Raw genomic sequence first — 26,899 nt, forward strand, 5'->3', positions numbered from 1 at the left:
AAACATCCCACTAACATGTTTTATTTATTTATTTTTTAATCCGATGCACCTTATTCGAAGAACCAAGGGATATGAACTCCACAGAGTTCAAGGTCAAGGTTACAGGCATCAATAAGACAAGTCCCATTACTTTTTTTTTTTTTTTGTCTACTCGTGATCTGTCGTGATCTCTTGATACAAAATAACAGCAGTTAAGGCTATTGGAAAGTGGAAATTCTCTCTCTCTCTCTCTCTCTCTATATATATATATATATAATATATATATATATATATATATATATATATATATATATATATATATATATATATATATATATATACACACATGAGTATATATATATATATATATATATATATATATATATATATATATATATATATATATATATAAGTGAAGACTTCTATTCGCATGCAGCATTCTGGTCGAAGTAAAGCAAAGTAAAGACTTTCGTAAATCTGGTGTCAGAGACCCAAGTGGCGATGGCATCCTCGGAGAATTTTGATACAATTAAGCCTCCACCGATGAACTCAGAATCTCTTTGCCTTCGCATTCACGAAGTTCTTGTCTCGTACCATGAAATACTTCTATCAGGCCAGCTTTACACTACATCCGCACTTTCTTGTTGCTCTTACAACACACAGGAGTCTAGGAAAGAGTTTCAGAACTGGGTAAGCGTGAGGGAAGAGCCGAGAGAGAGAGAGAGAGAGAGAGAGAGAGAGAGAGAGAGAGAGAGAGAGAGAGAGAGAGAGAGATTTACAAATCTGGTAACTGGGTAATTTGATAACTTTTCGTCTGCAATTCTTCTGTTTTACCTGCTGTTTTCAATAGTCATATTATGTCTGCTATGACTTACTCTGTTTTGTGCACTCAGCTAAAGTTTGTAATTTTATTCTGCTTGACCATTTTAGAGAGGAGCCGTAACATATTCGTATTTTGCTATATGACCCGTGAAATTTACTATAAACGTAAATTTCGCCCAAAAATAAACTTAGGTTTAGCTTACCACATTTCCCCAAAAAATCCTACACATCTTTCTTTTGAAGATTTGGTCTTTAGTAGAGATTACTTGTACTGAAAGCATTTTGTGAATTAACTTTTTCTGTTTCTACTCAGTACTGTTTCTGTACATCTTTGGTGATGTTTTTTAATATATTAAATAAATACATGGCTGGTACTATTACGCTTTTGATACACAAGTCTGTATATGTCTGCGTGAGGGCAGTGAGCCAACTAATCGTATGTTCGTTATATGATAATCACAGCCAATATAACGACAATTGCACCAATGATGGTGGATTGGCTTTTAAGATGCCTATTTAGAAAGTCACAACGAAGGGTCATTGGGTAGAATGCGAGCCTGTTGGTCCACAATGAAGTTAAAAAGAAACTTACAATAAGTTGTGGCTCTCTCTCTCTCTCTCCCCCCATACATAATGCATATATATACTGTATATATATATACACGCAAATATATGTGTGTGTGTGTGTTGTAATAACCCTTTCCTTATGGTAATACGTTGTTAGCGTCATCTATTGGTTGCCATTCAACTGTACTTGGCTGATGAATTACTTCTTGTTTTCCTCTATACGATCCTTGGAGGTGTTACTTCCAAACTAGCTTCGGCAAAGTTCTGTAAGTTCATTTATTCTGTGGCTTATCATTCTCTTGTGTATTATTAATGGTCAATTCGTAATTATTTTTTTATAAATATTCGTACCTTCTTTTGCTTTAAGTAAATTTTTGTGTAATATACTGTATATATTGTGAATTGTCAGTTAAACCTCGTTATCTACGTTACACTACATGAAGTGTTGCCCTCGTTATTGAGAATACAATAAATGAATTATCCGAGTGAAAAGTTAACACCTGGGTTAGATCCCCGATGTGAGTCCGAAGTTTGTATGTGTTCCACACATGGTTGTGTGTTGATTATAAGTTTAATATATATATATATATATATATATATATATATATATATATATATATATATATATATATATATATATATATATATATATATATATATATATATATATATAATATATATATATATATATATATATATAATATATATATATATATATATATATATAATATATATATATATATATATATATATATATATATATATATATAATATATATATATATATATATATAATATATATATATATATATATATATATATAATATATATATAATATATATATATATATATATATATATATATATATATATATATATATTATAATTTTTATTGTAGTGCGATAAGAAGAAACAGTGTAGCCTTAGCGACAAGAAAATAGCCCCTCAATGTCCCGGCCGAAAGGAGCCATGGCTGGTTGGAAGCCTGGTTGCTGTGGCTGGTGGCATTTTCCTTCGTATGACAGACAAAACGCATAATCATCACGATACGCAGCACCATTTCCTCCCACCATTCTTCGGAGTTAATAATTTGTTGCGGCGATAATCTAAACGCTATCTTGCGCGGCTGCTACAGCTAACGCGGAGCAGATCATTTCATCTTTCTTGCTATTATCGGATTTTTTAAAAGGTAAATCCACACAAATTCAAGCGCTGTCTTTCGATGTGTAGACGTGACACCTATAGTCTCTCTCTCTCTCTCTCTCTCTCTCTCTCTCTCTCTCTCTCTCTGTGGAAGACCAGACTATAGACACCGTACGCTGACTGATGATTTGGAATCTGAGTTTGGAATAGGTCTTCTCTCTTCTCATCAGGCGTCAGCCAATCTCACGCCAATTCGTAGGGAGACGACATCACCGGCAGCAGAACTTGTTCCCCCGTTCTGGGCTCAATTCCAGTCCATTGCCGTCCGAACGGAATTGCAGAATCTGACATAAATCTGTCGGGGAATGAGTATTATGGAAGGGGAGGCGGTGCAATAATGCTGTCGCCTCCAGTGGTGGGGCGGTGTTGTCGGTTGGTGGCTGAGGTACCGGTCGACTCTGATACCTGGTGACAGCGGCGGCTGGCTATTTGCTTTGTTCGCAGCTGTGTTCAGTTTTTTCCCCTTTTAATATGTTGGGTAAACATTCTTCGGTCTTATTTTAAGTTTGCGATTGAGGTCTTCCAAACGGTGTTAATGATATTACACTGATGAAGAGACTAGCATGAACAGGATAGCCTTAAATATATTATAGGCCAATGTTAGAGGTAGCGAATAAACTTCTCCCTTCTGTGACAAACCTTGCGTCTTCGGATTAATGTGGAAGATACAAGATAGAAGAGTTCCATTGAAGAAGCATGGGACAAAAAACCAATCCAGTCGGATGACTCGTACGTACATAGTCCCACGAGAAGAAAAGGGATGTCAAACGTAAATTAACACAAATCCCCGAATGTGTCTTATACGAAAAAAAAAGTTTTTCACTATTGAATCTTGAGACATCGTCTGACATGTCCCTCATCAATTTTGGTACTGTCATGTGAACTTGTTGATGATGATAATCTTCAGTGTGATATATACTTATCAGAATTAAGTAGAAGCTTGTTATGTTAAGGAATGCTTTCCGTTAGTCTGTATGCTGCCGCGTGCTCTTAGCAAAACAGATCCCTATTTTGAGGGTCGTGACTGAGGTGGTTTTAGTTAGGAACCGTTTTAGTCTCCCAGATTGCTCCATAAATTATGCACATTGCAGAAACCAGGATTATCAAATAGTGGAAAAATTGGACCATTTCTTAAAATCTCTAAGGTAAAATTTTTTGTAAACAACGAAGCGCAAGTCAGCGTGGTTTTCCAAGTAGTCCACCACCCTTCCGCCAACTCTTATACAAGTGAGCTGCGCTTACCCTCCCATTTTCTCACCGTCTGCTAGATTTAGCTGTAGCTAAATCCGGAAATGGGCCCCGGCGAGACAGACATAGGTGGGCGGGTTGAATAAGAAGCGAGGGTGGGTGGATGGTTGGGTGCTGGTGGGTGGGCTGATGTCTCTTCAAGGGATGGGCGTCGGGGGGGGGGGTGGGGGCGGAGGGCGGAGACAGAGGTTGTAAGGGCGGCGGTACTGTGGTGGTGAGTCGGAGGGGGGAATAGCTGACTGGCAGGGTAACCGCCCCTCGGAAAATCAATAGGCCTATGACGCATTGAGCTATGACGTCATGAAGGTCGGACAGTCAAACCTCCTCTTGACGAACTTGTTTTACAGTAAGTCTTTACGTACAGATGCTGGAAGTTAGGGAAGCTGCGTTCCACTTAGGAACAGGCGTATTCTTGTGCGCAAACGAGATAACTTGTTAGTGTTACATCAGCTTGTTCCTGTTTAGGAAGATGCTTGGATTATTTACAAAATTTGTGGAAGGGCCTAGTCTGTGCTCCCTATATAGCCACTAAGAGCACCATGTTCTTTTTTGTTAATATAAATGAAGTATTTCTAAACCATAGCATTGACTATTGTCTCAAGCGTTCCTAAACGACTTAACTGTTTTAGTATCTCGATACATCGGTAACATATTGCATTTAAAAAGAGTTTAATGAGTTTATTTTACTGAAGTTTGTTTCTAAAAAAGAGAGGAACCCCGAAGTTTTCTCAGTCTCACTGGATAATTGAACAATTTACGTTAAGCATCTTCGAGCCGTTAGATTGGAATATAATCGCAGTTACTCAGGGATATTGTCCTTGTGCTAGCATCTGAAGTTTAGATTTCTTTAATGGAACCGTAATCAAAATGACTTGGTTTTCCATTGAAAATTAACTTTTAACAACCTGGTTGGTTTGTGCTGTACAATTTATTCATCGTAATTATTATTAATTGTAAAGGTTAATTATTAATTAATAAGACTTGCCAATTAATAAGGGTTAGTTGCAGCAAACCTTCATCCGATTATGCAGAAGATTTGGGAAAAATGATCGAAAAGGTGGTTGGATTGGAGCGGTAGAATATAGGAGCGTTGAGACAACATATCTTAGCAAATTTGTTCGACTAATCGTCAAGCAAACGTATTTTAATTGCAGAGAACATCACCAAAAATTTACAAAATTATATGAATATTAAAATTGTCGTCTATATCTGAATACTTCATCGCCACTAATAATACAACCCGGTTAAATTTAGCGGTCCAGCTTCAAACTCACTCAGGAAAAGTGTTCAACTGAAGTATTACTATTCTTATAGCAATGGCAATTCAGTTTGCAGCAATGCGTAGTCTAATGGGTATAGACGCGTGACATTCATGTTTCCCGGGCCTGAGAGTTTGGGCGGTCGATAATGGTATTGTGCATTAATGCAAAGAATGCGATATGCAGAAGCACAGGAGACCGAGGGAATAATGAAGAGGAAGAGGGAGAGAAGTGGGGTTAGTAATAGGAATTAGCAGTCTCTCTCTCTCTCTCGGTAACCTCCACGAGTCTCTTCCAGTTCTGACCCCTATCCGTTTTCTTCCTCCCCCCCTTTACCCTCCCTTTTCCCCCCATTCCACCCCTTTCCTTCTCCGGTTGAAAGACGTTCGCATGCAATGTGGGTTGTACCCGGTGAACTTAGAGAGAGGGAGACAGAGAGAGGCGGTGTTGTCGTCGATACGGTTTTCCAGACGCATTTGCGTTATCAGCGATTTTTATGTTCGGAAATGGAATTTATTTTAGGGCGTTATGTTTTTCCAGTGACGTTCTACGCGTGCTTCTTAAAATGCCTTTTCTTATTACCCTTGTGATTACAAGATTTCTTTATCAATCTCTGACGATTAAAAAAATACATCATTGTTTTTAAAGAGTGTAAAAAATGAAAACCAGAAAAACATTTTGAGTGCCACGATCGATTTCCACGTTAGGGCAACGCCTGCTTTGAGGTTGTATAGCCGCGGCTTGTGTGTGTGTGCGTGTGCGCGTGTCCGAAACAGGCTGTGCAAAAGGCTTGGGACACCACGTGGAGAGAGAGACAGAGCCATCCAAACCGGCTTTTTGCGTTTGGGGTTGGGGTCTTGTCTAGGGACTGCTAGGCCACTATTACTATTACTACAAGTACTGCCACCACCACCACTACCAATCTAGTCTCATAATCATCCCTGGCCCCTTTTATACGAGCTCGTCGGCGTGTTCACTCTAAAATACAAAGCATGGCGATATATGCACAGGGTTATCATGCGTGTAGAATGCAAATACGCCCGCTTCTGATTGGTCATTGTATGTGGGCGTGAGTGGGTGAAGCGATTCGAATTCCTCGGCTGTGTGGGTTACTACGCATTTACCCGCCACTACTACCAAGACAGCAACCCCACCCTCCCCTCCCTCCTTCCGCCATTCCCCCTCCATCCCGAGACCACGCTAATGTCTCCGCTACCTGGTGCATAGGGGGTAAAGTTCGCAAGAGTTTTACTTGTGTTTGCCTTTGGGGTGTCTTATTAGGTAATGCTACTACGGCCGCAGTACTCCGGCGTTTGGGCCAACCACGTTTGAAAACGTAATGACTACTTGATATTGAGCGGCATGTGGGAAGTTTTTCAAACTGGCAAGTTTGAAAATTAACCGTGAATGCTGTGTCAATGACCCCATTCAATATGAATGGCCTTCCCAAAACTTTTTTGTAGCTATTGGGTGTTTGAGCTAATTTTATTTTTTAACCCATCCATTACATAATTTTTTTTTAAGCAATCCGTGTCCTCCAACAGATTGTCTGCAGTTAAACTACTTTTATACACACTTCAGCGTATTGAGGATATTTCAGTTCCTCTTTCCTCCGTATATCCTTTCCTTCTATACCTTCCTTTCCTCCTCTGTCCTACCTCCTCCAAATTATACTCACTTCGTTAACCTCTCATTCTTTCCACGTGACCAGTCTGTCCCAAAACACAGATTCACCCTTTCACTTATAGGCCTACTGACTATTTAGCCGCTTAACGTATCTCGGTATTTCCCTCAATCACTTATGGTTCTTACTGTTATGCCCATACATATTCTTGGAGTCACCTTTTAACATGTGTACCATTTTACAGTGGACCAATAACTGTTCTGTGCTTTACCATAAACCTTTTCTCCTGTTAGAAGGGGATGGTGCCAGAAGGCATTGAGCCTTCCAGTTGTTGCTAACCCCAAGACCTTTTCTTAACTATAGCTGATGGTGGCAAACATTGGCAACTGAGTCAACTGGCCGGCTGTAGTTGGGAGCAAACCGCAGGCCAAGTACTTAGCCATGAGAGCTTTGGCACCCATATACAGTGCATGCAGTATATGTACTGTAAATGCATTTAATATTTGCCATGAGGGAGTGGCTCCAGAGAAAAAAAAGTCATTCACATTCAAACTTGAAGGCAGAACACACACATGTGCTTCCCCAGTGTCAGTCTGTAAATAGATACTAGGATTTTTAGGACTGGTAGTTTATTAATCTGTTGAATTAAATTATATTACATTACAGAACACACATTTCATATACAGTATTGATCGCTATTCCTTTCGTATTCGAAAAGCATCTTAGACTCCATCCTTCTAGATGTGACTCAGTCTTAGCTACATCTCCTATTTTTATGCCTATATGAGTGCGCAAACACGTTTATTTTCCATGTGGAGGAAGAAAAAAAGGCTCAAAACATCAGCATGATTCCATAAGTAATCAGTTACGTTCTCACCCTTGTCAGTGGAAGAAATTGATCAGATGATTTGTATCAGCTTTGTGTCCTTTTATTCCTGAAGGTCTGTAAATGCTGTAAATTACAGCAAGAACTTTTAAAACTTAGAAGGATTTTATATCCTGATCTGCAGTGACAGTTTTATTACCCCCATACACTCAGAATTGAAACCTTTAATTTGGCCTTTTCTGCCAGATTTTTTGCCATTATTGTTATTTGTATGTTTTTTGCCCAAGAGAAAGCCCTGGTAGGCAGTTGCCTGGATCTGCTGTGGCTGATGGGGATATTTCTTAATTTTTCCATTGGTGAAATTGATGTTTTTCATATTTTGTGTGTTCTCTACAACCTATTCCTGTGCTGTGCAAGAGGACTTTTAATTTTTTTTTTTTTATGACAAAAGAGCTTTCAGATTACCATACAAAATTTTAAGTGGAGCTTATAGTTGTTTTGAAAATCCCAACATGTTTTTGTGTATTTTTTTTTTTTTTTTTTTGTAGATTCTCTTTCCATATAGTAAATTTCATTTGCATTACAGTAGTTCTTTTTACTTGTATGTACTAAAGTTCGTTTCATTTGTTTTTATTTAATTTCAGACTCAGGAAACAGGACAATCAATTTAATACAGTATTATTGTTCAGAAGATAACCCCCCTTTTTTTTTCTTTGAAGGATGGTGTGGAAGTGAAGGAGGATTTACCGAAGAAGGTCCGAGCAGAGGATGTTTGTCCAATATCAAGCGTTCCACCACCACAGCCTCATCCTTTGGCTGTCTATGATTCCGTGATGATGTCATACATGTGGCGGTCCTATGGACTTGTATCGCATTCTTGGCCTAATGCACCACTCCTTACCAGGGATGGCAAGCCATTACCGCCTCCTCCACCAGCATTTGTTAGGGACAGGTGAGTTGAGTCCCTTCATCGTAGTACAGTAAAAATTGGCGATGGGAGTTTGCTTGAGAGGAACTAAATAAAATGCTGTGTAATTCATTTTTAGGTTTAATACTTTCTTCTATATGTATTTATGGTCACTACATTGCGTCTAATGATCATTGGATTTATATACTGGTAATTTATTTAAATTGGAAAGTTTTGCTAAAGTTCATGTGGTGGGTCAAAGAATATTCAATACATACATAGATTTATATGTTAGGATTACCATAAATCCAGAAGTGGAATGAAAAATGTTAAAAGATGGGCTTTTATTTAATTTTGCTTTTATTTATTTTCAGCGTACCAGCACAACTCCCAGCATACCTTAGCCAAGGTCCACCAGTGCTTGCTGATCCTGGGCGAGTGGTGCCTCTTTCAGACTCTCAGAAGTTTGAACGCCATTTCCAGCCCAATGTTGCTCTGGCACCCCCAAAAATGAGAGATAAGGCAGCTCGAGAGAGTCTCTGTAACAAAGATATCTCGTCGAGTAGACTTATTCACGATGTGCATAATGAAAAGATTGCACTTTTGTCTGTAAGTTGATAGTTTGTATTTGTATAACTGTGATATTGTTTGTAACTAGGTAACCATACAGTGCTGTATTAATATTGACTGGTAAATGTTCAGGATTAACTCTTGTTTTATTTCAGCTTGAGAGAAATGAAGCAGAGTGCATCAAGCAAGAAAATTCTCCTGCATTGCCTGGAGTAACCCTGTCATCACCCATCTCCTCACCAGGAGATAGATCTACAAATCAACACTACCACCAGCAGGCCAGAAAAGTTTGCAGTCCGGATACAAGTGGTCATCACCCAGAATTAGAATTATCAACTACAGATTCTGACACAGATTCAGTTGCATCACTTGGCAATCGTAGTAAGTGATTCATCTCAAGTAGTGTCTTTCATTAAGTTGCCCTTACGTGACTTCTGATGTATTAGTTCAATACACTGATGACTAGATCAGATTTTAAACATTCTTGCAAACATATAGAATAAGGTCCAGTATTTGTGAATTGTTAAAGGCAGGTTAAACCCACAACAGGCAACAGTTTGTATGAGCGGAATAATCCCATCTGGGAATTGGCTATTTGGTTCAACACAAGGGTACTTGTCCATCCTTCATGACCCAATTCCTCTCTGTAAATCAAGCAGCATAACATATTTTTATAAACGGTAAAGTTCTATCTCTAGCAGTGAACCCAAATCTCAAATTTTTTGTTAAAATCTACAATATTTTCAGGCAAACCAGTCGTAAATTATTTTGAAGTTGCAATTTATCACATAGAATTTAATAAATGCTGTGATAAATTGCAACTTAAAAACAAGTTCTTTGAGCCTGCCTTTGATTCAAAATTTGTAGCTTGGTGGTCAGGTTAAAATATCTTTTTTCTATGGCTAAACCCCTGAATAGCAGCATCTTAGGGTATAAAGCACTTTTCATATTCCACATGTTCAGGTTGGGAGGAAGAACTCATGTTTCTTAGTATATACAGAACATACATACATCATGAAAATATTGCTGTTGAGGTGCCTATGTACAAAAGTTTATAGTCCCTACTGTTTGTTTAAAGGGGTATGGAAGGACATCCCAAATCTGGGTTAAAAAATAGTTGATAATTGCTGGTTGATGTTCCCTGATTTTTCTGTAGGTAAATTTGCCTTTGATGTGTGTAATTCGAAATAGTCAACATGCATACTCATAAATATATAAATGTACTGTATACTACAATGAGAACAGTACAATGCACATCATTCGCAATTAGTTGTACAGTAGTTTGTAAGTGATAATGTTAGGTTATTTCTTCATGATTCAGTGTTTTGGAAATGACTGTGAAAAGCTATAGATTGTGGAGAGAACCTTGAGTATTATGAGTGACATATTGCAGGCGGATGTTTACTGAATATTATAAGCTGCAGTGTAAGCTTCATTTCAGAAACTTTAATTTTTTTGACAGGACTTTTCAGTTCCTTTCACAATATGCTTATTTGTAAGAATTTATGCTGTAATTCATCCATTCTTAGAAAACATACTTAAATTAAGTCTTCAGATACTTTGTTCTGCTTCAGAGTTGCTTCTTAGAGACATTTAAAATTTTCAATGGTTTATCATTTTTTGTGAAAAGTATATTTTTCTTGTGGTAGTCATAGGTAGGGTTAATCAGATCACTGAATGATCCGAGTATAAAAAGTATACACTAAGGATGTATTGTCAGGTTAAACATGTTAAATTGCGATGAAGTCTGAGAAGGTTCGTTATGCACAGGCGGGCTTACAAGTGATAGGTGTCAAGTTATAATATATTTTGTACCGTAGTTTCACTAGACCCCAAAGTCAAGGTGTAAAATCAGAAAAGATTATTTCACAGTGAGAGGTTAACATGAAAGTCAAATACTGTACAGTGTTATGTTACATTTAGTGAAATTTTATTTAAGCAATTTTTCTTTAGGAGTTATTCTTTTAGTATTTTAGGGCAGGACTCTAAGTGAACAGATATACTAAATAAAGTCAGTTTTGGAAAGGTTAATTAGATAAGATTATTAAATATATTATCAGTTCTCACAGGTTAACTGGAAGGATTGGCAATTACAAGTTATTTAACATAACTGTTGTCTATCCAAGGTTGAGTTTCATACATGAGCTTGTCCAACTTTTCATATAAATTCTTGGAAACATTTTAAAACTATGGCTCACCAGCTTAGACAAATTGTCATAATTAATCAAAAGTTGCCAAAAAAAAAAAAAAAAAAAAAAGCTGGTATGAAAAAGTTTTCTCAGAAACCAGGTTTGGACAAAATCCCTTTTATGAAACTCCGATCAAAGATAATTATAAAGAGAACCTGTATAGTAGTATTTAGCAAGTTTATAACTGCAAATGTTACTGAATGCCATTTACTAATTGGAAGGAAGGTAAAAAGAAAAAAAAAAAAAAACGAACAAGTCATGCACATTTAGGCAGTGGGTAATATTTCGGTGGAATAGGGCAGCCCATAATGAAATCTTGAACAGGAAAAATGTCTGCCTGGTATTATTCGGGGTTTTGCAAATTGGATAGTTCAATACTTGACCCTTGTTTACACAGTCAGTAGGATGCTAGGTAACTTACTGCTGCAGTTATAGTTAATATCATATTTAAAATGAGTTTGTCATTACTTTTTATGAATCTGTAACTTCAAATCCTACCTGAATTGAAAAACTTAAGGTTGTGATTTTCATGCAGTTTGTTGATATCAACAGCATTCTTGATTGCAGTCAGACAAAATATAAGTTCATTGTAGCTTTTGCGTCTGGCCTTGAAAATTGGACTTTACGTTCAAGATTACTTGTAGGGAAGTTGAATTCTGTAAAGGTTTAGTCTGTAGTTAACAGATAAGGCATGACTTTTAGCCAGAAATTGTTACATGTATTCAAGTGTATTTTGGAACTGTTTCAATGAACCCCCATTATTTTCAGGCGAAACAGTTGAGGAAGCAGAGGCTCTTCTACGAGGATGGAGTGATCGAGTAGCAGCTAATAAAGTTGGTAAATTAATAGCAGGCCTGGTTTCACAATTGGCTGCACAAGATCGTCAGATTGCAGCCCTGAAGCAGCGTAAAGATATACAGATACGAGATCACAGCCAAACAGTAACTACCATGCGAAATCAGTCTTTGACAGCAGCGCATGACAAGAAGGTAAGCAAATAGTCAGTATTCAATTATAATTTTAGATTTCAGTGAAGGAGTATTGCTGTCACAGTAGAGTTTGTATTAAGTGGGAACATTTTATAAATAAATAATTGTTCATGTGGGGATGCAAACGTTGTGCCTTTTGTATGTAGATTATCCTTCATGCACATGCGCTTGACCAACTATGTACTGACTAACCAAGGGTGGTACCCAGGTGGAGATCTCACCTAATGGATGTTACCCATTGTTCTCTTGGCTGCAATACAGACAAGTCACAAGTCTGTTCTGTGTTGTTTATTTCTGAGCTTTTGTGAATAATACATTCTCAGTGCATACGTATGTTACTGGGAGTTTTGTGCCGGAAAGTGCTAGTATATATTATGTATTTTTTTCTGCTTTGGTACTTATTGGTTCTTTATCTCATGGAGAGCAAGGTCAACCTGATTCACTGTGTTTCTTGCCGGGAAAAAATGTTCTTGTGATTCTCCTTGCCCTGAATGTGTTGAATGGCCTTCTCCACAATAGGAACATTATGGCATGAGTAGTAGGAAGCTCAAGAAGGATGCTTTATATAGCAGAGACCTGCTGAGTCCTTACAGACTCCTCTTAGATTCATTCCCTTTCCTCCCCTCCCAGCACTTATACTGAGAAGTCGAATCTGCAGATTTTGAAGCCAAATACACCTTCACCAGACAAAGGAAGAGTTAAAACAACTGAAATCTCACAGCAACTGAGGAAGTTCTGGCTTTTATTAACCATTCTTGGCTTGCCTTACTTTCCAGTGTTTTTAGAGCCCTTGGCTGAACAGAGGGACAAGCAACAGTACAGTTCACATCCTAAAATATTACTAGAGAAGGACGAAGAACCTCAGATCAGAGTGCAAGCTTCTTTTTTGAGTATAGAACATTGCAAGGAGGACGCCATCTCCTGGCTGTGGGAGGTAATCTCCAGAGCTGAGTCCCCCAATTGTGCGGAGGGCCCTCCAACCCATCCACGAGCTCAAGCCATGGGGACATTGGGCCCTTTCTCACATTCCAGAACTTCGGACTACCTCCACCTCATTCTACTTGAGTCATGTTGCCCACAATTTCTTTGACACCATTTTGTTAGGACTTGTGGTGGCAACTCTAAAAGCAGTGGAATTATTGGGAACTGTCAGGGTGTCCCATGGTTAATTTGATTACTTCAATTAGTGCGTGTCTGTGTCTTGTGGGAAGAGGGGGTGTGTGCACTCTTCTCCCTCTCGCAACTCAGCCAGTGAACATTCATACCCATGTACAAGCTGAGCCCGATTGAGTACAGGCAAGTGACACTACGAGCCTGTTCTACTAATCCATAATGTGTGCCTTCATGTCTCTCTACAAAAAGTGGGGAAGGCAAAGTAGAGCCTTTTATCCAAAATCCTTGATTGCATAATCCATACAAGGTTACCAACTGACAGTTCTTGCCTCCAAGGAGAGGATACTGGGTTCTTAGAATTAACCCGATATGACTCCAGTTAGTCACATTTTGAGCAGGGATAGAGGGAGGCACCGTACTGCCCTGCTGTCTGGGGTGGAGTCAGCTGAGTAGCATCAATCTGCCCTCCAGGGGGATGTCACCCTTGTTTAGTTAGTACACACTGCTGGTTCATTGCATGCGCAGGGAGGATTCTCTGTATATCAAAGGCTGTGGTTTGCATACCAAGGAAAAATACAAATTACCTTTTTTCTTTTTCAAATACAGGTTAAAACTTAGAGGGCTTCTAAAATTTTGACAATAACTGAACTGTAAATGATTCACAAAAGATTGACAATAACTGAACTGTAAAGGATGCACAAAAGATTAAGTTAGTTGTACATCTATAGGTGAAACGCTATACCTTTGGTTTCCCATGTTCCCAGTATTATCATCTAAGTCACAACATTGACCGTGTTCTTTTTAATCCCATTGCTGTATAAAGTTTTATTGTGAGGGGAAGTACTGTACTCCATTAACCAAGTCTCTTATTTTACATTTATTATAAATTGTGCTTTAGTTAATCCATGGAAAATTTTGAAGGTTTGATTTGACAACTGAACATACATTCAGCTGACTATACTTTTGAGTTCTGACAGTTGGTTAAGTGTCAGAAATCTCTTTTGAATAAGCAAGGTTTAAAAATTTCTTTGGTAATTTATGAGCAATTTCATATGAATGTTGAATCTTAACATTTCCTCACACATTTGTAGTTAAATCTTTATGGATTTATCATAAATAAATACTGTTTTGAAAGTTGTGGATTTATAAAAAATAAATACTGTTATGAAAGTTGGGATTCTGTTAACAGCATTTAAAAAAATTTTTTTTTTTTTTTTTGCAGGATCAAGAACAGTTGCGAGAAAAAATTTGTGTGATGGAGGGCGACATACGAGCATCTAGAGGTGAACTTTGTCCACACCCTCCTTTATCTGTGATAACTCTTACAACCCCTCTCAAAACTGAGCACAGCAATGTTGCTATAAAGACTGAGCCCATCGATGTTACCGACACGTGTTAGGCCGCTGCTGCTGAGCACTGGCTCGTGCTGTCCCCAGTACCGCAGAGATGGTTGCAGTACAAATGTGGCGCTGATGTGCCGCCCAGGTTGCTTGCTGCTCATGCTGCTGCTGTGCACCTGGGCCTAGGCTGCTGCTGCGGACCCGCAGTCACTAACTCTGTGGCTGCGGGTGGCTATCCCTCCACCAATTGTGTGCCATGGGCTACTGGGTGGGGTGGAGGCCGCGCCATGATCTCAGCCCGTACTCACTGCACGGGTCTTACTTGGTGCTACGCCACAGCCATGTGTCAGATGGTGCCACTAGCGTACATGGTGCTCATGTGAGGTGTTTAGCCCCTTTTGGTGTACAGAGGTTATGTGGCACCATCCTGGCACTAGGACGCTCTGGGGGCCCTGGGAAAAAACCGTTATATCCTAGGGCCCAGGTAAAGCAAGTACAAATGCATAAGTTAACGAATCTGCTTTGTTGGGAAGGTTAAGTATAAAAAATTTTAAAGATTATATAAATGGCTTACTATAGTAAGTGAATCGCCTGTGAGTAGTGGTAGTGTGTTTCCAGGATAGGTCCCCGAAAGGCCTGGTACACTCAAATCCTGCTGCCACCTTTATAACCATGCACGCCTGCATCAACCTAATGATGATCATACCCGCATCAGCTGTGCAGTGCTGAATCAAGTCAGATGTGCTTTCAAGCATCTCATGTTGGTGGAGCACCAGCTTAGCGCCATGACCAGAGACCCACAAAAGTTCGGCAGGCTGCCCTTAAAAAATTGTTGCCACTTGAGAGATTTATAGTTATACCAATGAGGGTCTCGTGTCTTGGCGCCAACTTTGGTTGCTTATTTGTGTTCATCTATGTAACTAGTTAATTCTTGTGTAACGATTAAATCTTACACTGTTATTTATAATTCTCTACTATGCTAGTACACGTGCAACCGTCTGTGTGTATGTGCGTGTGTGTGTGGACAGGAGTGCCAAGCTCCTTCATACTTCACCACACCACCTTGACCTGGCGGTCCGTGCCAAGTTCATCTTGCCCCCTAACTTACCCGTCATTTGTTTGTAATAAATACATAAGGTTATTTAGGTGACTCATCAAGCAAAGCTTGGTCTAGGATTTTATTATTTTTGGTAGAATTGTCCCTCGTGTAATCATGGCGGTTGTGTTGGACCCGCCGTGGACCATTGTGTTGTAGCTGCCAGTGTACACTGCCTGTCAGCCACCCATCATGTATCCTCTGCAAGGTGTTCATGTGAGTGACAGGTGGGCAGCATAACGTGAGGTGAGTCCGCCACTAAATAGCGTGGAAGATGATTACGTTGGACATGTGATGTCTGTGGCATGAGATGCCCATTAGGCTTTGAGCCTTGCGTATGTCTTCACCATGCTATTCACTCTCACTGCCTGGTGCTATCACCACCAACAAGCCAGGTATGCTAACTGCGGCACACTTAAAACACATCCCAGTCAGTCTCGCAGTTGTGACACTCCAGAAACATAAATTTGTTTGTTATACTCAATGGGTGGCACTCTAAAATAAACTAAAAATTGTCTTGCTTGTGTTTTCTTGACCTTTCAATGGATATTTAAAAAAAAATAAATGAAAAGTTTTATTAGTAAATTTTGTATACACAGGATATTTCAGTACCTAAAAATTATGCCATATATCAAAATAGTATAACCTGCTAACAGATCTCTTTTCAAGTTAGTTATTCAGTTTCTAACATTCACCAAACTGAATATTTCAAATGAGCTGAAGACCTCAATAAATTACACAACTAGAAAATTTTGCCTACGACCTGATTTCAGTAGGCAATAATTAGCACAAAGCTTTTAACTCTAATAAAGGACAATTTTTCTGCGATAAAATAAAATTTTCTCCAAAAATATGGGATTGACATAATTTCAGCCTTATTAACGGAATCAAAAATATAACGGAATCAAAAATAAATTCAACCAAACATTTCTTAAACCTTAATTATTTTAAATCACTGGTTTCTTTGACTTTCTCCAATTTTTGGGGGTCTCTTTTTCACCCTTTCAAAAGGGCTTCTCATAATATTACTGAAAAGGTTTTTATAACTGGAAACATAAAAGGGAACAATCCATCCATACTCAACAAACAAAAATTTGAAATTTCAATTCTTGCAACAAAGTTGAACCCAAAAAATGCTTAAATGTTCTCAACATAAAAAATAAAAGATATATGTTACTACAACCATTCCTTGCTAAAACTGAAAAGTTGACTAGCTTGATTAAGCGAATAATATTAAACAGCTTCTGTTCCAAATTGCCTTTTCTAAAGAATTCCCTTCTTGTATATATATACATATAGATATATGTATATATGGTCTTGCAAGATTCTATTAAAACCATAAACAAAATGGAGTAGTAATCTGTATATCCCTGGACTCAAAATATTCAAGTTCTTTACTGTCCAACCTATTTTTTAAACAGTCCACTACAAAACAAAACATACAATAGATATCAACTGAAGCACATACTAGATTCAGGAAGCTACTTGGTACCCCACAGAACAGAACTTTACTTTGAACAAACATGAAAAGAACCATCTGCTCAAGTGAGAAATTGTGGTTTTTCAACACTAACTGTCCTCGGCAATATGGGATGACAATGAATAGCACTAATTATGTGAAAATGAAATTGACAAAAGAAAAAAAATGTTGTACAAGTATTCAAACTCCACATTCTTAATTATCTACTGTCCAAGACTGCCCCTACAAATATACTCCAAATTCATTCATAAGTAACAAGACCTAGTATCAGTGGAAAGAAACATATTGGACTTAATGGAATTTAGCACACAATTTCTAGTGCACAGGAAAAAACTTCTCTCCTATTCAATGATTCCCATAATTTGCACCATGACAGTATAAAAAAATTTAAGTGTATTCATATTTCAATCTACTGTAAGCACAAGATCATTTTATTTAAATTCATTTTGATAACAGCACTAAATCTGCCACTATTCTAATTACTGTACTGTATTAGGATATTAAAAGTTAAACCTGAACACTGACTTAACACTAAACTCTCAGAAGACTAGCACAAATGGTTTAATGCCTATAACAAATCTTACAAATTGCAACTTTAACAACTGATGTAACTTGCACTAAAAATATAATCACTAGGGTTTTCTGATGAACTCTTTACTTTAAACAGTTCTCTGGATTTCAATTAAAGCAGCTGAAATTGTAAGTTGAGAAACACTAATACAATCCACACAAAAAAGCTGCTGATTAAAAGATAGCTTTACCAGTCCACTGAAACAAAGATTTGTTCTCACATGCTGGTTAGCTGGGGCCTGCCACATGTAATTAGTTGCAAGACAGCAGTATGACAATAAAATGCTGCAGTATGACAATAAAATGCTAAGTAATTAATTTCATTGAGGATAGTAGTTTCTTTCAAAACTGAAAAGCTGACTAAAGAAACTGCTTGATAAAATGAATGCAATGGTAAGCCTAAATCTAAAACAATATTATAACTAGTCAAACCAATATGACATACTGTAAATGAAAAAAAGACTATAAATCTACAGTAGTAAAGTAAAGTAATTACTCTTGGTCCCAAAAACTTATCACAATGTTTTACATCTACCTTTATTCTTTTTAACTTAGGCGTTGCCTGAAAAATTGGGCATTAGACCATTCCATATGAAAACATGAATTTTAAGTGCAAGTCTTGAACAAGTAAATCGTGGAGGGATACCTCTAGTTATAGCTAACCCAAATTTATAAAAAATAATAGTTACTGTACTTAATCCAGTGGTTGCAATTCAAAACCGCCTAAAGTTTAATCACAAAGAAGAGTGACCTTTGTATATGATGATGCTGCTCAATTTTAAAGAAAAATATATTTTAGTAGAATTCAAATGGCATATTTATTATTACTTTATCACAGCAACTGCAACAAAACTAATGCTTTGGTCTCTGTAAGAGGAAAAAAGTAAGTAGCACCACTGTCACAGTTTAGGCACAAAAATAAATTTGAGAAAATGAAATAACAGGTAAAATGGAAAGTTGCTAGCATGGAATGATTCAAATATGCTACAAAATCAAGCCTGAAACACTGAACATTTAGCCTCTAAAACCACAAAATATCTCTTGAAAACTCAATTATAATAACTTTAAAATTATTTCATAAAATATACTGAATATCAATGACTTTCCTTAATTAAGATAGTTAAATTTTAATGTATGTAAAGTTTAATATACAAATGACACTTAACTTTCACATATTCCACCACTGATACTAATCCACAATTGACACAGTGATAAAGCACCTCTGACTGTATAAGCATATAACAACAGATTTACAGTCTGATGGAATGTTCACAGGCATACTGACACTCAAGGCTCAAGACCATTTACACGATGGTAATCAACACTGCATATTACTCCTTCACCCACAAAAGGGGCAAAAATATATTTTACAAATAAGTGGAATGCACATTCTGTTTAGTTGCCACAGAAAATTTACACATCCTTGTGCAAAAACTGAAAGTCAAAGTAACTGAAAACCTCAATCATGAATAGATTTCACACATTACTGATATCTTATAAAAATACCAAAATAATGTAAAAGCCATCCCTGTGCATTCCTGTCTGTCCTTGAAAAAGACTATGTACAAAATTATCAATATACAGTACTAATGTGTTAACTGAAAAACCTTATAATGCAAAGGGCATGTTTTAAAAAATATTTAGTATTTCTAAGTGTTTCAACAAAAATTTCCACTGCTGCAATCTCCAGCAAAAAGTATGCATTCCAGTAAAGCTACCAAACCCATTTAGGTAAAAATATTCAATTGAAAGTATGGAATGTCAGTAAATTACTAATTCATAGTTAACCAATTTTGATCATGATGTCTGTCTTTCTTGAAATTCATTTTAATGTATGCTTACCAACTGTTCTTTACACAATATGGTTTTAAAGTACAGGATAGAATAACAGTATTTCAATCACATGATAAATGTACAAGGTAGCTAAAATATAGTTTCACCTGGAGTATCCTTTAAAAAGTACTTGACAGTATACATATGTACAATCTGTGATAAAACAGAAAACCCTACTGGATCTCAAATACAATACTGAACTTTGTGTCAATTCTAAAACAAAATTACCAATCCCTGTCAACGTACAAACCCTATAAATACTTCTATACATAATTATTAAGATCACCATATAAGTTCAAGCTCATAAGTGCAACAACATAACTGCAGTTACTGTCCATTAATATTCAATATAAATTGCAGTGAAACAGACCCTAACAGACATTGCTGTACAGAACCCTCTATTTCGGTCACATACATATTTCACATAAAAATAAACATCTTATTAACAATTACAATGTTGGCCTGAGAAGTTCCTCTGAGGCCAAATGGCAGATAATCTAGAGTGACTAGCATCTTTTAGCTGACATGTGTCTAATGCTAGTCATACCACCAGAGACAATGACTTCTTTCTGACTGACAGTGGAAGAAGATCTTTTACCATCAAGGTGTGGAAGTCCATGAGATGTGAAAATACTGAAAAATGCACAAAAAGTACAGATTGTACTGTAAATGAAACAGTAACTTAGCTGTAATTCAAATTATTTCCATTTTTCTTTTAATTTGCTTCACAAACCAAATTAATGGTTAAAAGTGATTACCTGTATGCTGATTTTCAAGATCAGTTATATACAGTCATGTCCTAGTCATTACTAATCCCGAATATCATAAAACTTATTTTTTCCTTATCAACAAAAAAAAAGCCTTATGTGGTTTACTGTGCGAGAAATATTAGTAAAATTCATTCTCTGAATGCAAAACAGCAAAGACCACTGTTACAGAGCACACTGAACATTTTCTCATGAAAGCAACATGTCATCACATGAGAATAAGAAAAAAAAATTAACAAGAAGAAACAATCAAGTTAAGAGAAACAATATTACATGGTTTCAATGTTATAGAAACCATATACTGTACTGTACTGTACTATACAAAATCCATAAAAAGACAAAGAAAATATCTGGTGTCTACAGAAAACTACAATGAGAAATTCAGTTTGATGAACAATGACAAATTAACAGAGATTTTGAAATATACTCACCTAAACTATGATATGCTACGCTGCAGGCAGCAGAGTCACAGTGAAAATCCCTCGTCTACACACAATCTTCCATACTCATAAGTAAAGGATTAACATACTCAAATCCTTCAAACTCACTTTGGTCAATGTTTTCAATAGCACGTCTGAAAAATAAGCATAAAACTTAGCAATCTTACTCAACTATGGATATGAATAATAGTAATGTATGAGAGACAAACATACATTTACATATCAAAATTCGAAGAAAAAAAATAAAGTTGTGTAATATTTGCTGCTGAAGGAATCAAGCTGTTTCTTCTGCATGTTCCTTACCTAACAAAATATCCTCTTCACTTCATCTTCCATACTATGATTGTATGTATTATTTGGCATTTTAAGGTTAATCAATTTGTACCTGTAAAGCTTGCTTGGCTTTCTAGTTATAATGAACATAACGAACTGGTATTGCACAAATTAAAAGGTAACAAATATTTATATTAGGAAAATGTGTTGAATGACCTAAAGAATAAATGACCTATTAAAGCATACATACATCTTCTGAAAGGTCAATTAACAAATACACTTTTCATATCTTTGTTGAATGACCTATTAAAGGACACAGACATGCAAAATAAAGAAAACTATCTTTGTCGCATTACCTCTTCAAGGATGCATGTGTTTACTGTATATCTGATTAGGTATTTCTTAGTTTAAAATCTACACCAATAAAATAAACCAACAACAACTATATTACATCTAGATCTCTGCAAAGAAAGGATAGGAAGAAAGGGGGTCTAAGTAAAAAGAAAAACATTTTTTTACATTCAAATTTCTTGAAAAAGAAGTATCACCCATATAGCAGTCACTCCTACTTGCACACAAAACTCCATGCAGGATGAGAGCTGTTTGGTGGGCTTATGCAAACTTTTAATATAGATGCAAACAGCCTAAAACAGATGTCACAACCAACAAGTCTGAAGTTTTCATTACTGACATACTGCCAAGGCATAACAATGAAACCTTCAAACTTGGGTGCAGCTCATATGACAGTTTACTGATTTTCAATAAAGTTATTCCTTTTATTTACTTTCATCTCTCTCCCAGCCAGGTCTAAACCACAACCACACTGTCAATCTTTAGTATTCTCTTTCTGCTTTCATTTTCCCTCCTTCAAGAGGCAAGTGTATCACTTCCTATGATATTTAGCCCAAGCAATTTTTTCTTCTCCTAATTTCTGTTTCCATCTTGTTTTCACCAGTCTATTCTGGCCATAAGGTATGAGTAAAATCTACGGTTTGTCATAATATGGACACACTTTGGTCAATTTATCAGACACCAAAAAAATCAAGTGAATCAATGTTGGACTGCATATGTGTTTCGATTCTCCTCCAACCTATTTTTGCACTTTTTGGAAATCTAACAACAGCTTTCAACTTCTTTATTTTTGTTATACTAAAAAAAACATGGGGAATCTTCTGACAAAGACACTCTCTCTAAACTTTAGTTCTTTCTGGTTATGTCATAAAACAAAACAAAAAAGTATTCAACCAAGTTACCATCTTTGGCATTTGCCAAAAGAAAATAATTTCCACACATTTACGAACTTCCTCTATATTGTAAGAGCCCTCAGTCAGATGAGATTGGGTCTAGTATCAGACATGTCAAGATACTTGAAAGTTTACTGGGTGAGATAGCATGCAGTGCAGCTTTCCCCTCTAACCTTTATGAATGTACTGAAATCCATATAAAACCCAAGTCTACCAGTAATTTGCTAATCATCTTGATCTTGGATGGAGAGTAAAAATTACAAGCAATACTCACCAATACAAAACATAAAGCCATAAACCAGGTTTCTCAGGGCTTTAAAGAAATAAAAACCATTCACAATTTTAAGGAGTGAAAATCAGCAAGCTCTAAAAGTATGTAACCTACCTGGCATATGGAAGTTACTACCTTTTGCATGAATACATCACCTTTGTATACTTCATTTAAACATGCCAGCATCAAAATCTTAACAATGGAGTTGACATTCCTACTCTTGTCTGTATATTTGTAATGCATTTCAAATTCAAAATGAGGAATAGTTATTTTACCATCCAATTTAAAAATATACTGCAAATTCATTTGGGCTATCAAGAATGAAAAAGCACTAAGACAACCACTCTAAGATGTAAACAAGTGCTAAATGACAATGGATTTAATATGTTTGCAATTCCTAACACAACTGTGTACATTTGATGAATTTACCCCCCAAAATCTGAACTTGCTTCACCTTCATAAATGTAACATCCTTCAGTATATTATACTGTACTTACATGATCACGTGTCTTTTCTCTGAAATTCTTATCTTTAAATTTAATACTGTATATACAATACTTCTCTACACCATGAAATCTGCTAAGCACTATAACTCTATAATCAAAATAAATATTTTGTGCTTCAAAGACATACAGTTCAAAATAATTTTTTTTACAATAACTTGAATCTTTAAAAACAAAGATTTTCTACATGCACTCCTTTACAAAACAGTTCAGCATAAAAACCAAACATAAATGCATTTACTTGATATGCCTTCCAACACTAGCCCAAATATATTAATCCCAGGAAACATTCAAGTAAGGCTACATCACATGCCAGGGAAGGACCCAGTACTTACGCATCATCTGGGGTGAGCTGAATAGGCTCATCCGTGAACTCTGGCGGGAAGTTAGCCAAGTCACGTTCAGAATCTAGCCTTGGGCGGTAAGGTGGTGGAACCTGTCTCTGCTCCAGCTGGAACAACAATAAAGCAAACATACACAACCACTACCTCAAACACCTAAACCAAAATTACAACAAAGGGCAAGCAATTTATGCATGTTCATAGCAGACCTGTACTGGAGGCAAATTTTAGTTGGTACCTGTTATATGCAGAAAGCCAGAAATATAATCATGGTAGCATAAACTTCTTACATACTTGTGAAATGATATACTGTACACTAAACAAAATGTAGCTCCAAGCAAATGTTTCTCAGGCAGTTATCACCGTCTAGTACCAAAATGCAGCAGTTGTGTAATGGATATTCTGAAACCAATTCTACATCTACTATAAATAATACTGTAAGTAACCATACTGGTTATTTGATAAACAAATGCTTTCTGAAAAAAGACAACTATTACTTATAAGCTTTCAACTTCTTCCAGATGGAAGCTGCTCTACAAGACATATAAAGGGATCAAGTTTACACATAGGAGAATACTCTATATATCTGTGCCTAATTTGGGTAATGTGAACACACCACAGGAACTACAGCATTCAAATTGCATGAAAAAGATAACAATAAATCACACATGCTTCAATACAACAGCTTTAAGTCTGGTTTACACTCCACCTAACAAAACACTGCTGTTTAATCCTAGTAGCCAATTACATTCACAACCACAAAAATAACTGGAAAATTTTCTTTCTTATAAACAAGGACAACTAATAATGTCACTGAAGAGGTTTCTGAAATTTCCTTAAAATGCATGGATGATGAGTATTAACAATCAAATGAGTGACTACATGTATTTTTCTATACTTTCTAAACCAAATACATGATTTTTAAATACCAAGTTTTTGTTACCTGCAACTGAGATCAATATTTCAGAAGCCTTTCAATGATTTAATTTTTTTTTAATGAATTTTCTACAATACCAATCCATTAGCTTTACACTGCCTTTTCATGCTGTGTATGAAACCACCATACTTCCACACTAGTTAGATTAACTGTTCGTCTAGGTTGATTTGTGTGTGTACGTTTCCCCAAGATCCCTTATGTTTACCAGCTTCACTTCATGTGCGTCTGAAACAAATGTGAATAAATAATGGGACTGGGAGGTAGGCTTGAAGTAATGGGTCTGAAAAAATGTTTAAAAACAAATCAGTGTCATCACAAACACTTTACTAAGATACTGGCACCACCCCGACTAGAATAAAGGGCCTGAACGAACCAGATGGAGTTCCTGGGATGCCGCAATATGAGGAGTCCAAAAGCTCTTAATGTTTTAGCACCAATGGTCAGAGAAAAATACACTTCACAAAAGTATGTTTTGTCAAAATTTTAATTATACAAAAGTATAATGAAAATATTGACAAAATGTTAATATTAATTAGCAATATGCACATGCACACCAAGACTTTTGCCAAAGAAGAGGAAACAAAAAACCATCCTAACACCACCTATAAAATGCAAAAAGAGGAAGGTAAGAACAAAACTTAGTATAAAACACTTAGCCTACTATTATACTTAAAGCTGGCACTTGATAGTAAACATAAGAATAAGTCTTGAAACCAAATATGATAAATAGCAAAAACAGGGACAAGCAATTTCCAAGAACTCAAAGGCTAACTAGTTAAAATAGATAATAACTAGTGCCAAAACTGAAAAAATATGAAAAGAAAATGAAAAACACCATGGATATACCACAGCCCTGTTAAAGACCAAAATAATCAACAGAAGCTGAAAATAAAACAAAATGAGCTAGGAAAACTGGTGAGGGCCAAAACAGGTAGCAATCACTGAAAACAGCTGTAAATTGACTAACAGGATGTTAGTAAATTGATGCATACAAATAAGATACTGAATACAAGGACAAAAATGAAGATATAAAATGAAACAGCAAGCTTGAATACAATCCAAAAAGTCTAGGGAATAAAGTAAATTGTTAACTTGCTCATAGGCACATATGAAGTGAAGCAGGTAACTGTTGAGGATTTTGGGGAACAATATGAGCAAGTGCTAACCTATGTGGAGGAGAGCCTGGGACTTTCACATGATGCACAAAAAGGCTGTACTGTATAAGCAATGGGTTTGCGATGAAAACAAATATTTACAGAAACATACACAGCTCAGCTAACAATATCTGAAGCAATTTGCTTAGCTAAACATTAAGACATTATGATAATTCCAGAATAATGCACACCAGTGGTATAGCAACTCTGCATTTCTTTTACTTTTCCCATCACACACCAACTACGTCAGCATGAACATATAAAAGTATACCGTAATTTGTTATTCACCAAACTTTCAACCATACTTTGTCAATTGAACTGTGAATGTTGAATGCAAAAGAATATAAATCATTCAATACGAGATTAAGTTGAAAACTGGATCAGTCCTCACTAAAGATGCATCTTAAAGCCCCAAAAGTAACAGCTCTAGCATTGTTTTAGATAAACAAGATATTTCTTGTTGGAGAGTCTTATTCCTATAAAAAACATCTAACAATGTGCAAAGGAGAGAGCCTCTGTCCTCTCATTTGTATTACAATATTTATTTTACAATCCAATTATATTTATTGAAACTATTTTGAAACAATTTTGTAGTATAATTAAAACTATTTTGAAACAATTTCTAACATCAAAAGTTAAGAAAGTTCATTCTTTCCAACTATGCAACAGAATAAATCTCAATATTTCTTTGAGTATCTCTTGCAGTGTAATGCATGAGACCAACTTGTACATTTGATACAAGAGAGTGCTGAATTCACCCCACCACATCTTTCTCACAGTACCCACTTTCCAGGCACCATAAAAGCTTTGCTTTGCTTGACTACTTTCAATTGCTCTCTATTCAACTCTTCATTATTTTCAGCATGTTTATGACTTTACCCACTCCTGCTGTCTGCTTAAGGCTGATCACAAAGTCCTCCATTTCTACACCCCATTTAAAGTTACCTCCATTTCTATGATAAACAGTCAAAATTTGGGGCTGAGCCTTGACGGGTAGAAACATTCACTTCAAATTTTGCTAATATGCCTGCTATTGATTTCACTGATCTTAATATTACTCTAGAAGGATGGAGGAAAATGGTCACTAATCATGTTACTTCCTCGTGGCTGTCTGTATTCTGCTGAGAATATCTCTGGGAATACATGTACTGTTATATGGAAGGAAAACAATGGTTCAGATGTGTCCAATTACATGAACTACAATCTTCTGAAATTTCTGTCCAGGGCATATTTTCAAATTACTAAAATCTTATGTTCCCTCATGCAATTTGCAAAAATACATCAAGCAAAGAAAAAACCCTGGGTACAAGTTCAAAAACCAAAATGTATATGGTGGCAAAAATCCAACCAAAAACT

At 36.4% G+C, this 26,899-nt stretch overlaps 2 protein-coding genes across 2 annotated transcripts in view; one reads left to right on the plus strand and one right to left on the minus strand.

Annotated features, from left to right (window-relative positions):
* Positions 1 to 16,247, plus strand: part of Snoo (Sno oncogene) — a 196,921-nt gene extending 180,674 nt beyond the window's left edge. Inside the window, exons 2-6 of the mRNA XM_067101075.1 lie at positions 8,246 to 8,478; positions 8,808 to 9,042; positions 9,159 to 9,384; positions 11,961 to 12,181; positions 14,517 to 16,247. Coding sequence (XP_066957176.1) covers positions 8,246 to 8,478; positions 8,808 to 9,042; positions 9,159 to 9,384; positions 11,961 to 12,181; positions 14,517 to 14,693 — 1,092 coding nt within the window. The 3' untranslated portion in view covers positions 14,694 to 16,247. The remainder of the gene's footprint in view (positions 1 to 8,245; positions 8,479 to 8,807; positions 9,043 to 9,158; positions 9,385 to 11,960; positions 12,182 to 14,516) is intronic.
* Positions 16,248 to 16,291: 44 nt separating this feature from the next.
* Positions 16,292 to 26,899, minus strand: part of LOC136836617 (atypical protein kinase C-like) — a 289,297-nt gene continuing 278,689 nt past the window's right edge. The window contains 3 exon segments of the mRNA XM_067101084.1: positions 16,292 to 20,246; positions 20,812 to 20,954; positions 23,447 to 23,562. Coding sequence (XP_066957185.1) covers positions 20,867 to 20,954; positions 23,447 to 23,562 — 204 coding nt within the window. The 3' untranslated portion in view covers positions 16,292 to 20,246; positions 20,812 to 20,866.

Source organism: Macrobrachium rosenbergii, chromosome 4, assembly GCF_040412425.1.
Source record: "Macrobrachium rosenbergii isolate ZJJX-2024 chromosome 4, ASM4041242v1, whole genome shotgun sequence".
Taxonomy (NCBI): Eukaryota; Metazoa; Arthropoda; class Malacostraca; order Decapoda; family Palaemonidae; genus Macrobrachium; species Macrobrachium rosenbergii.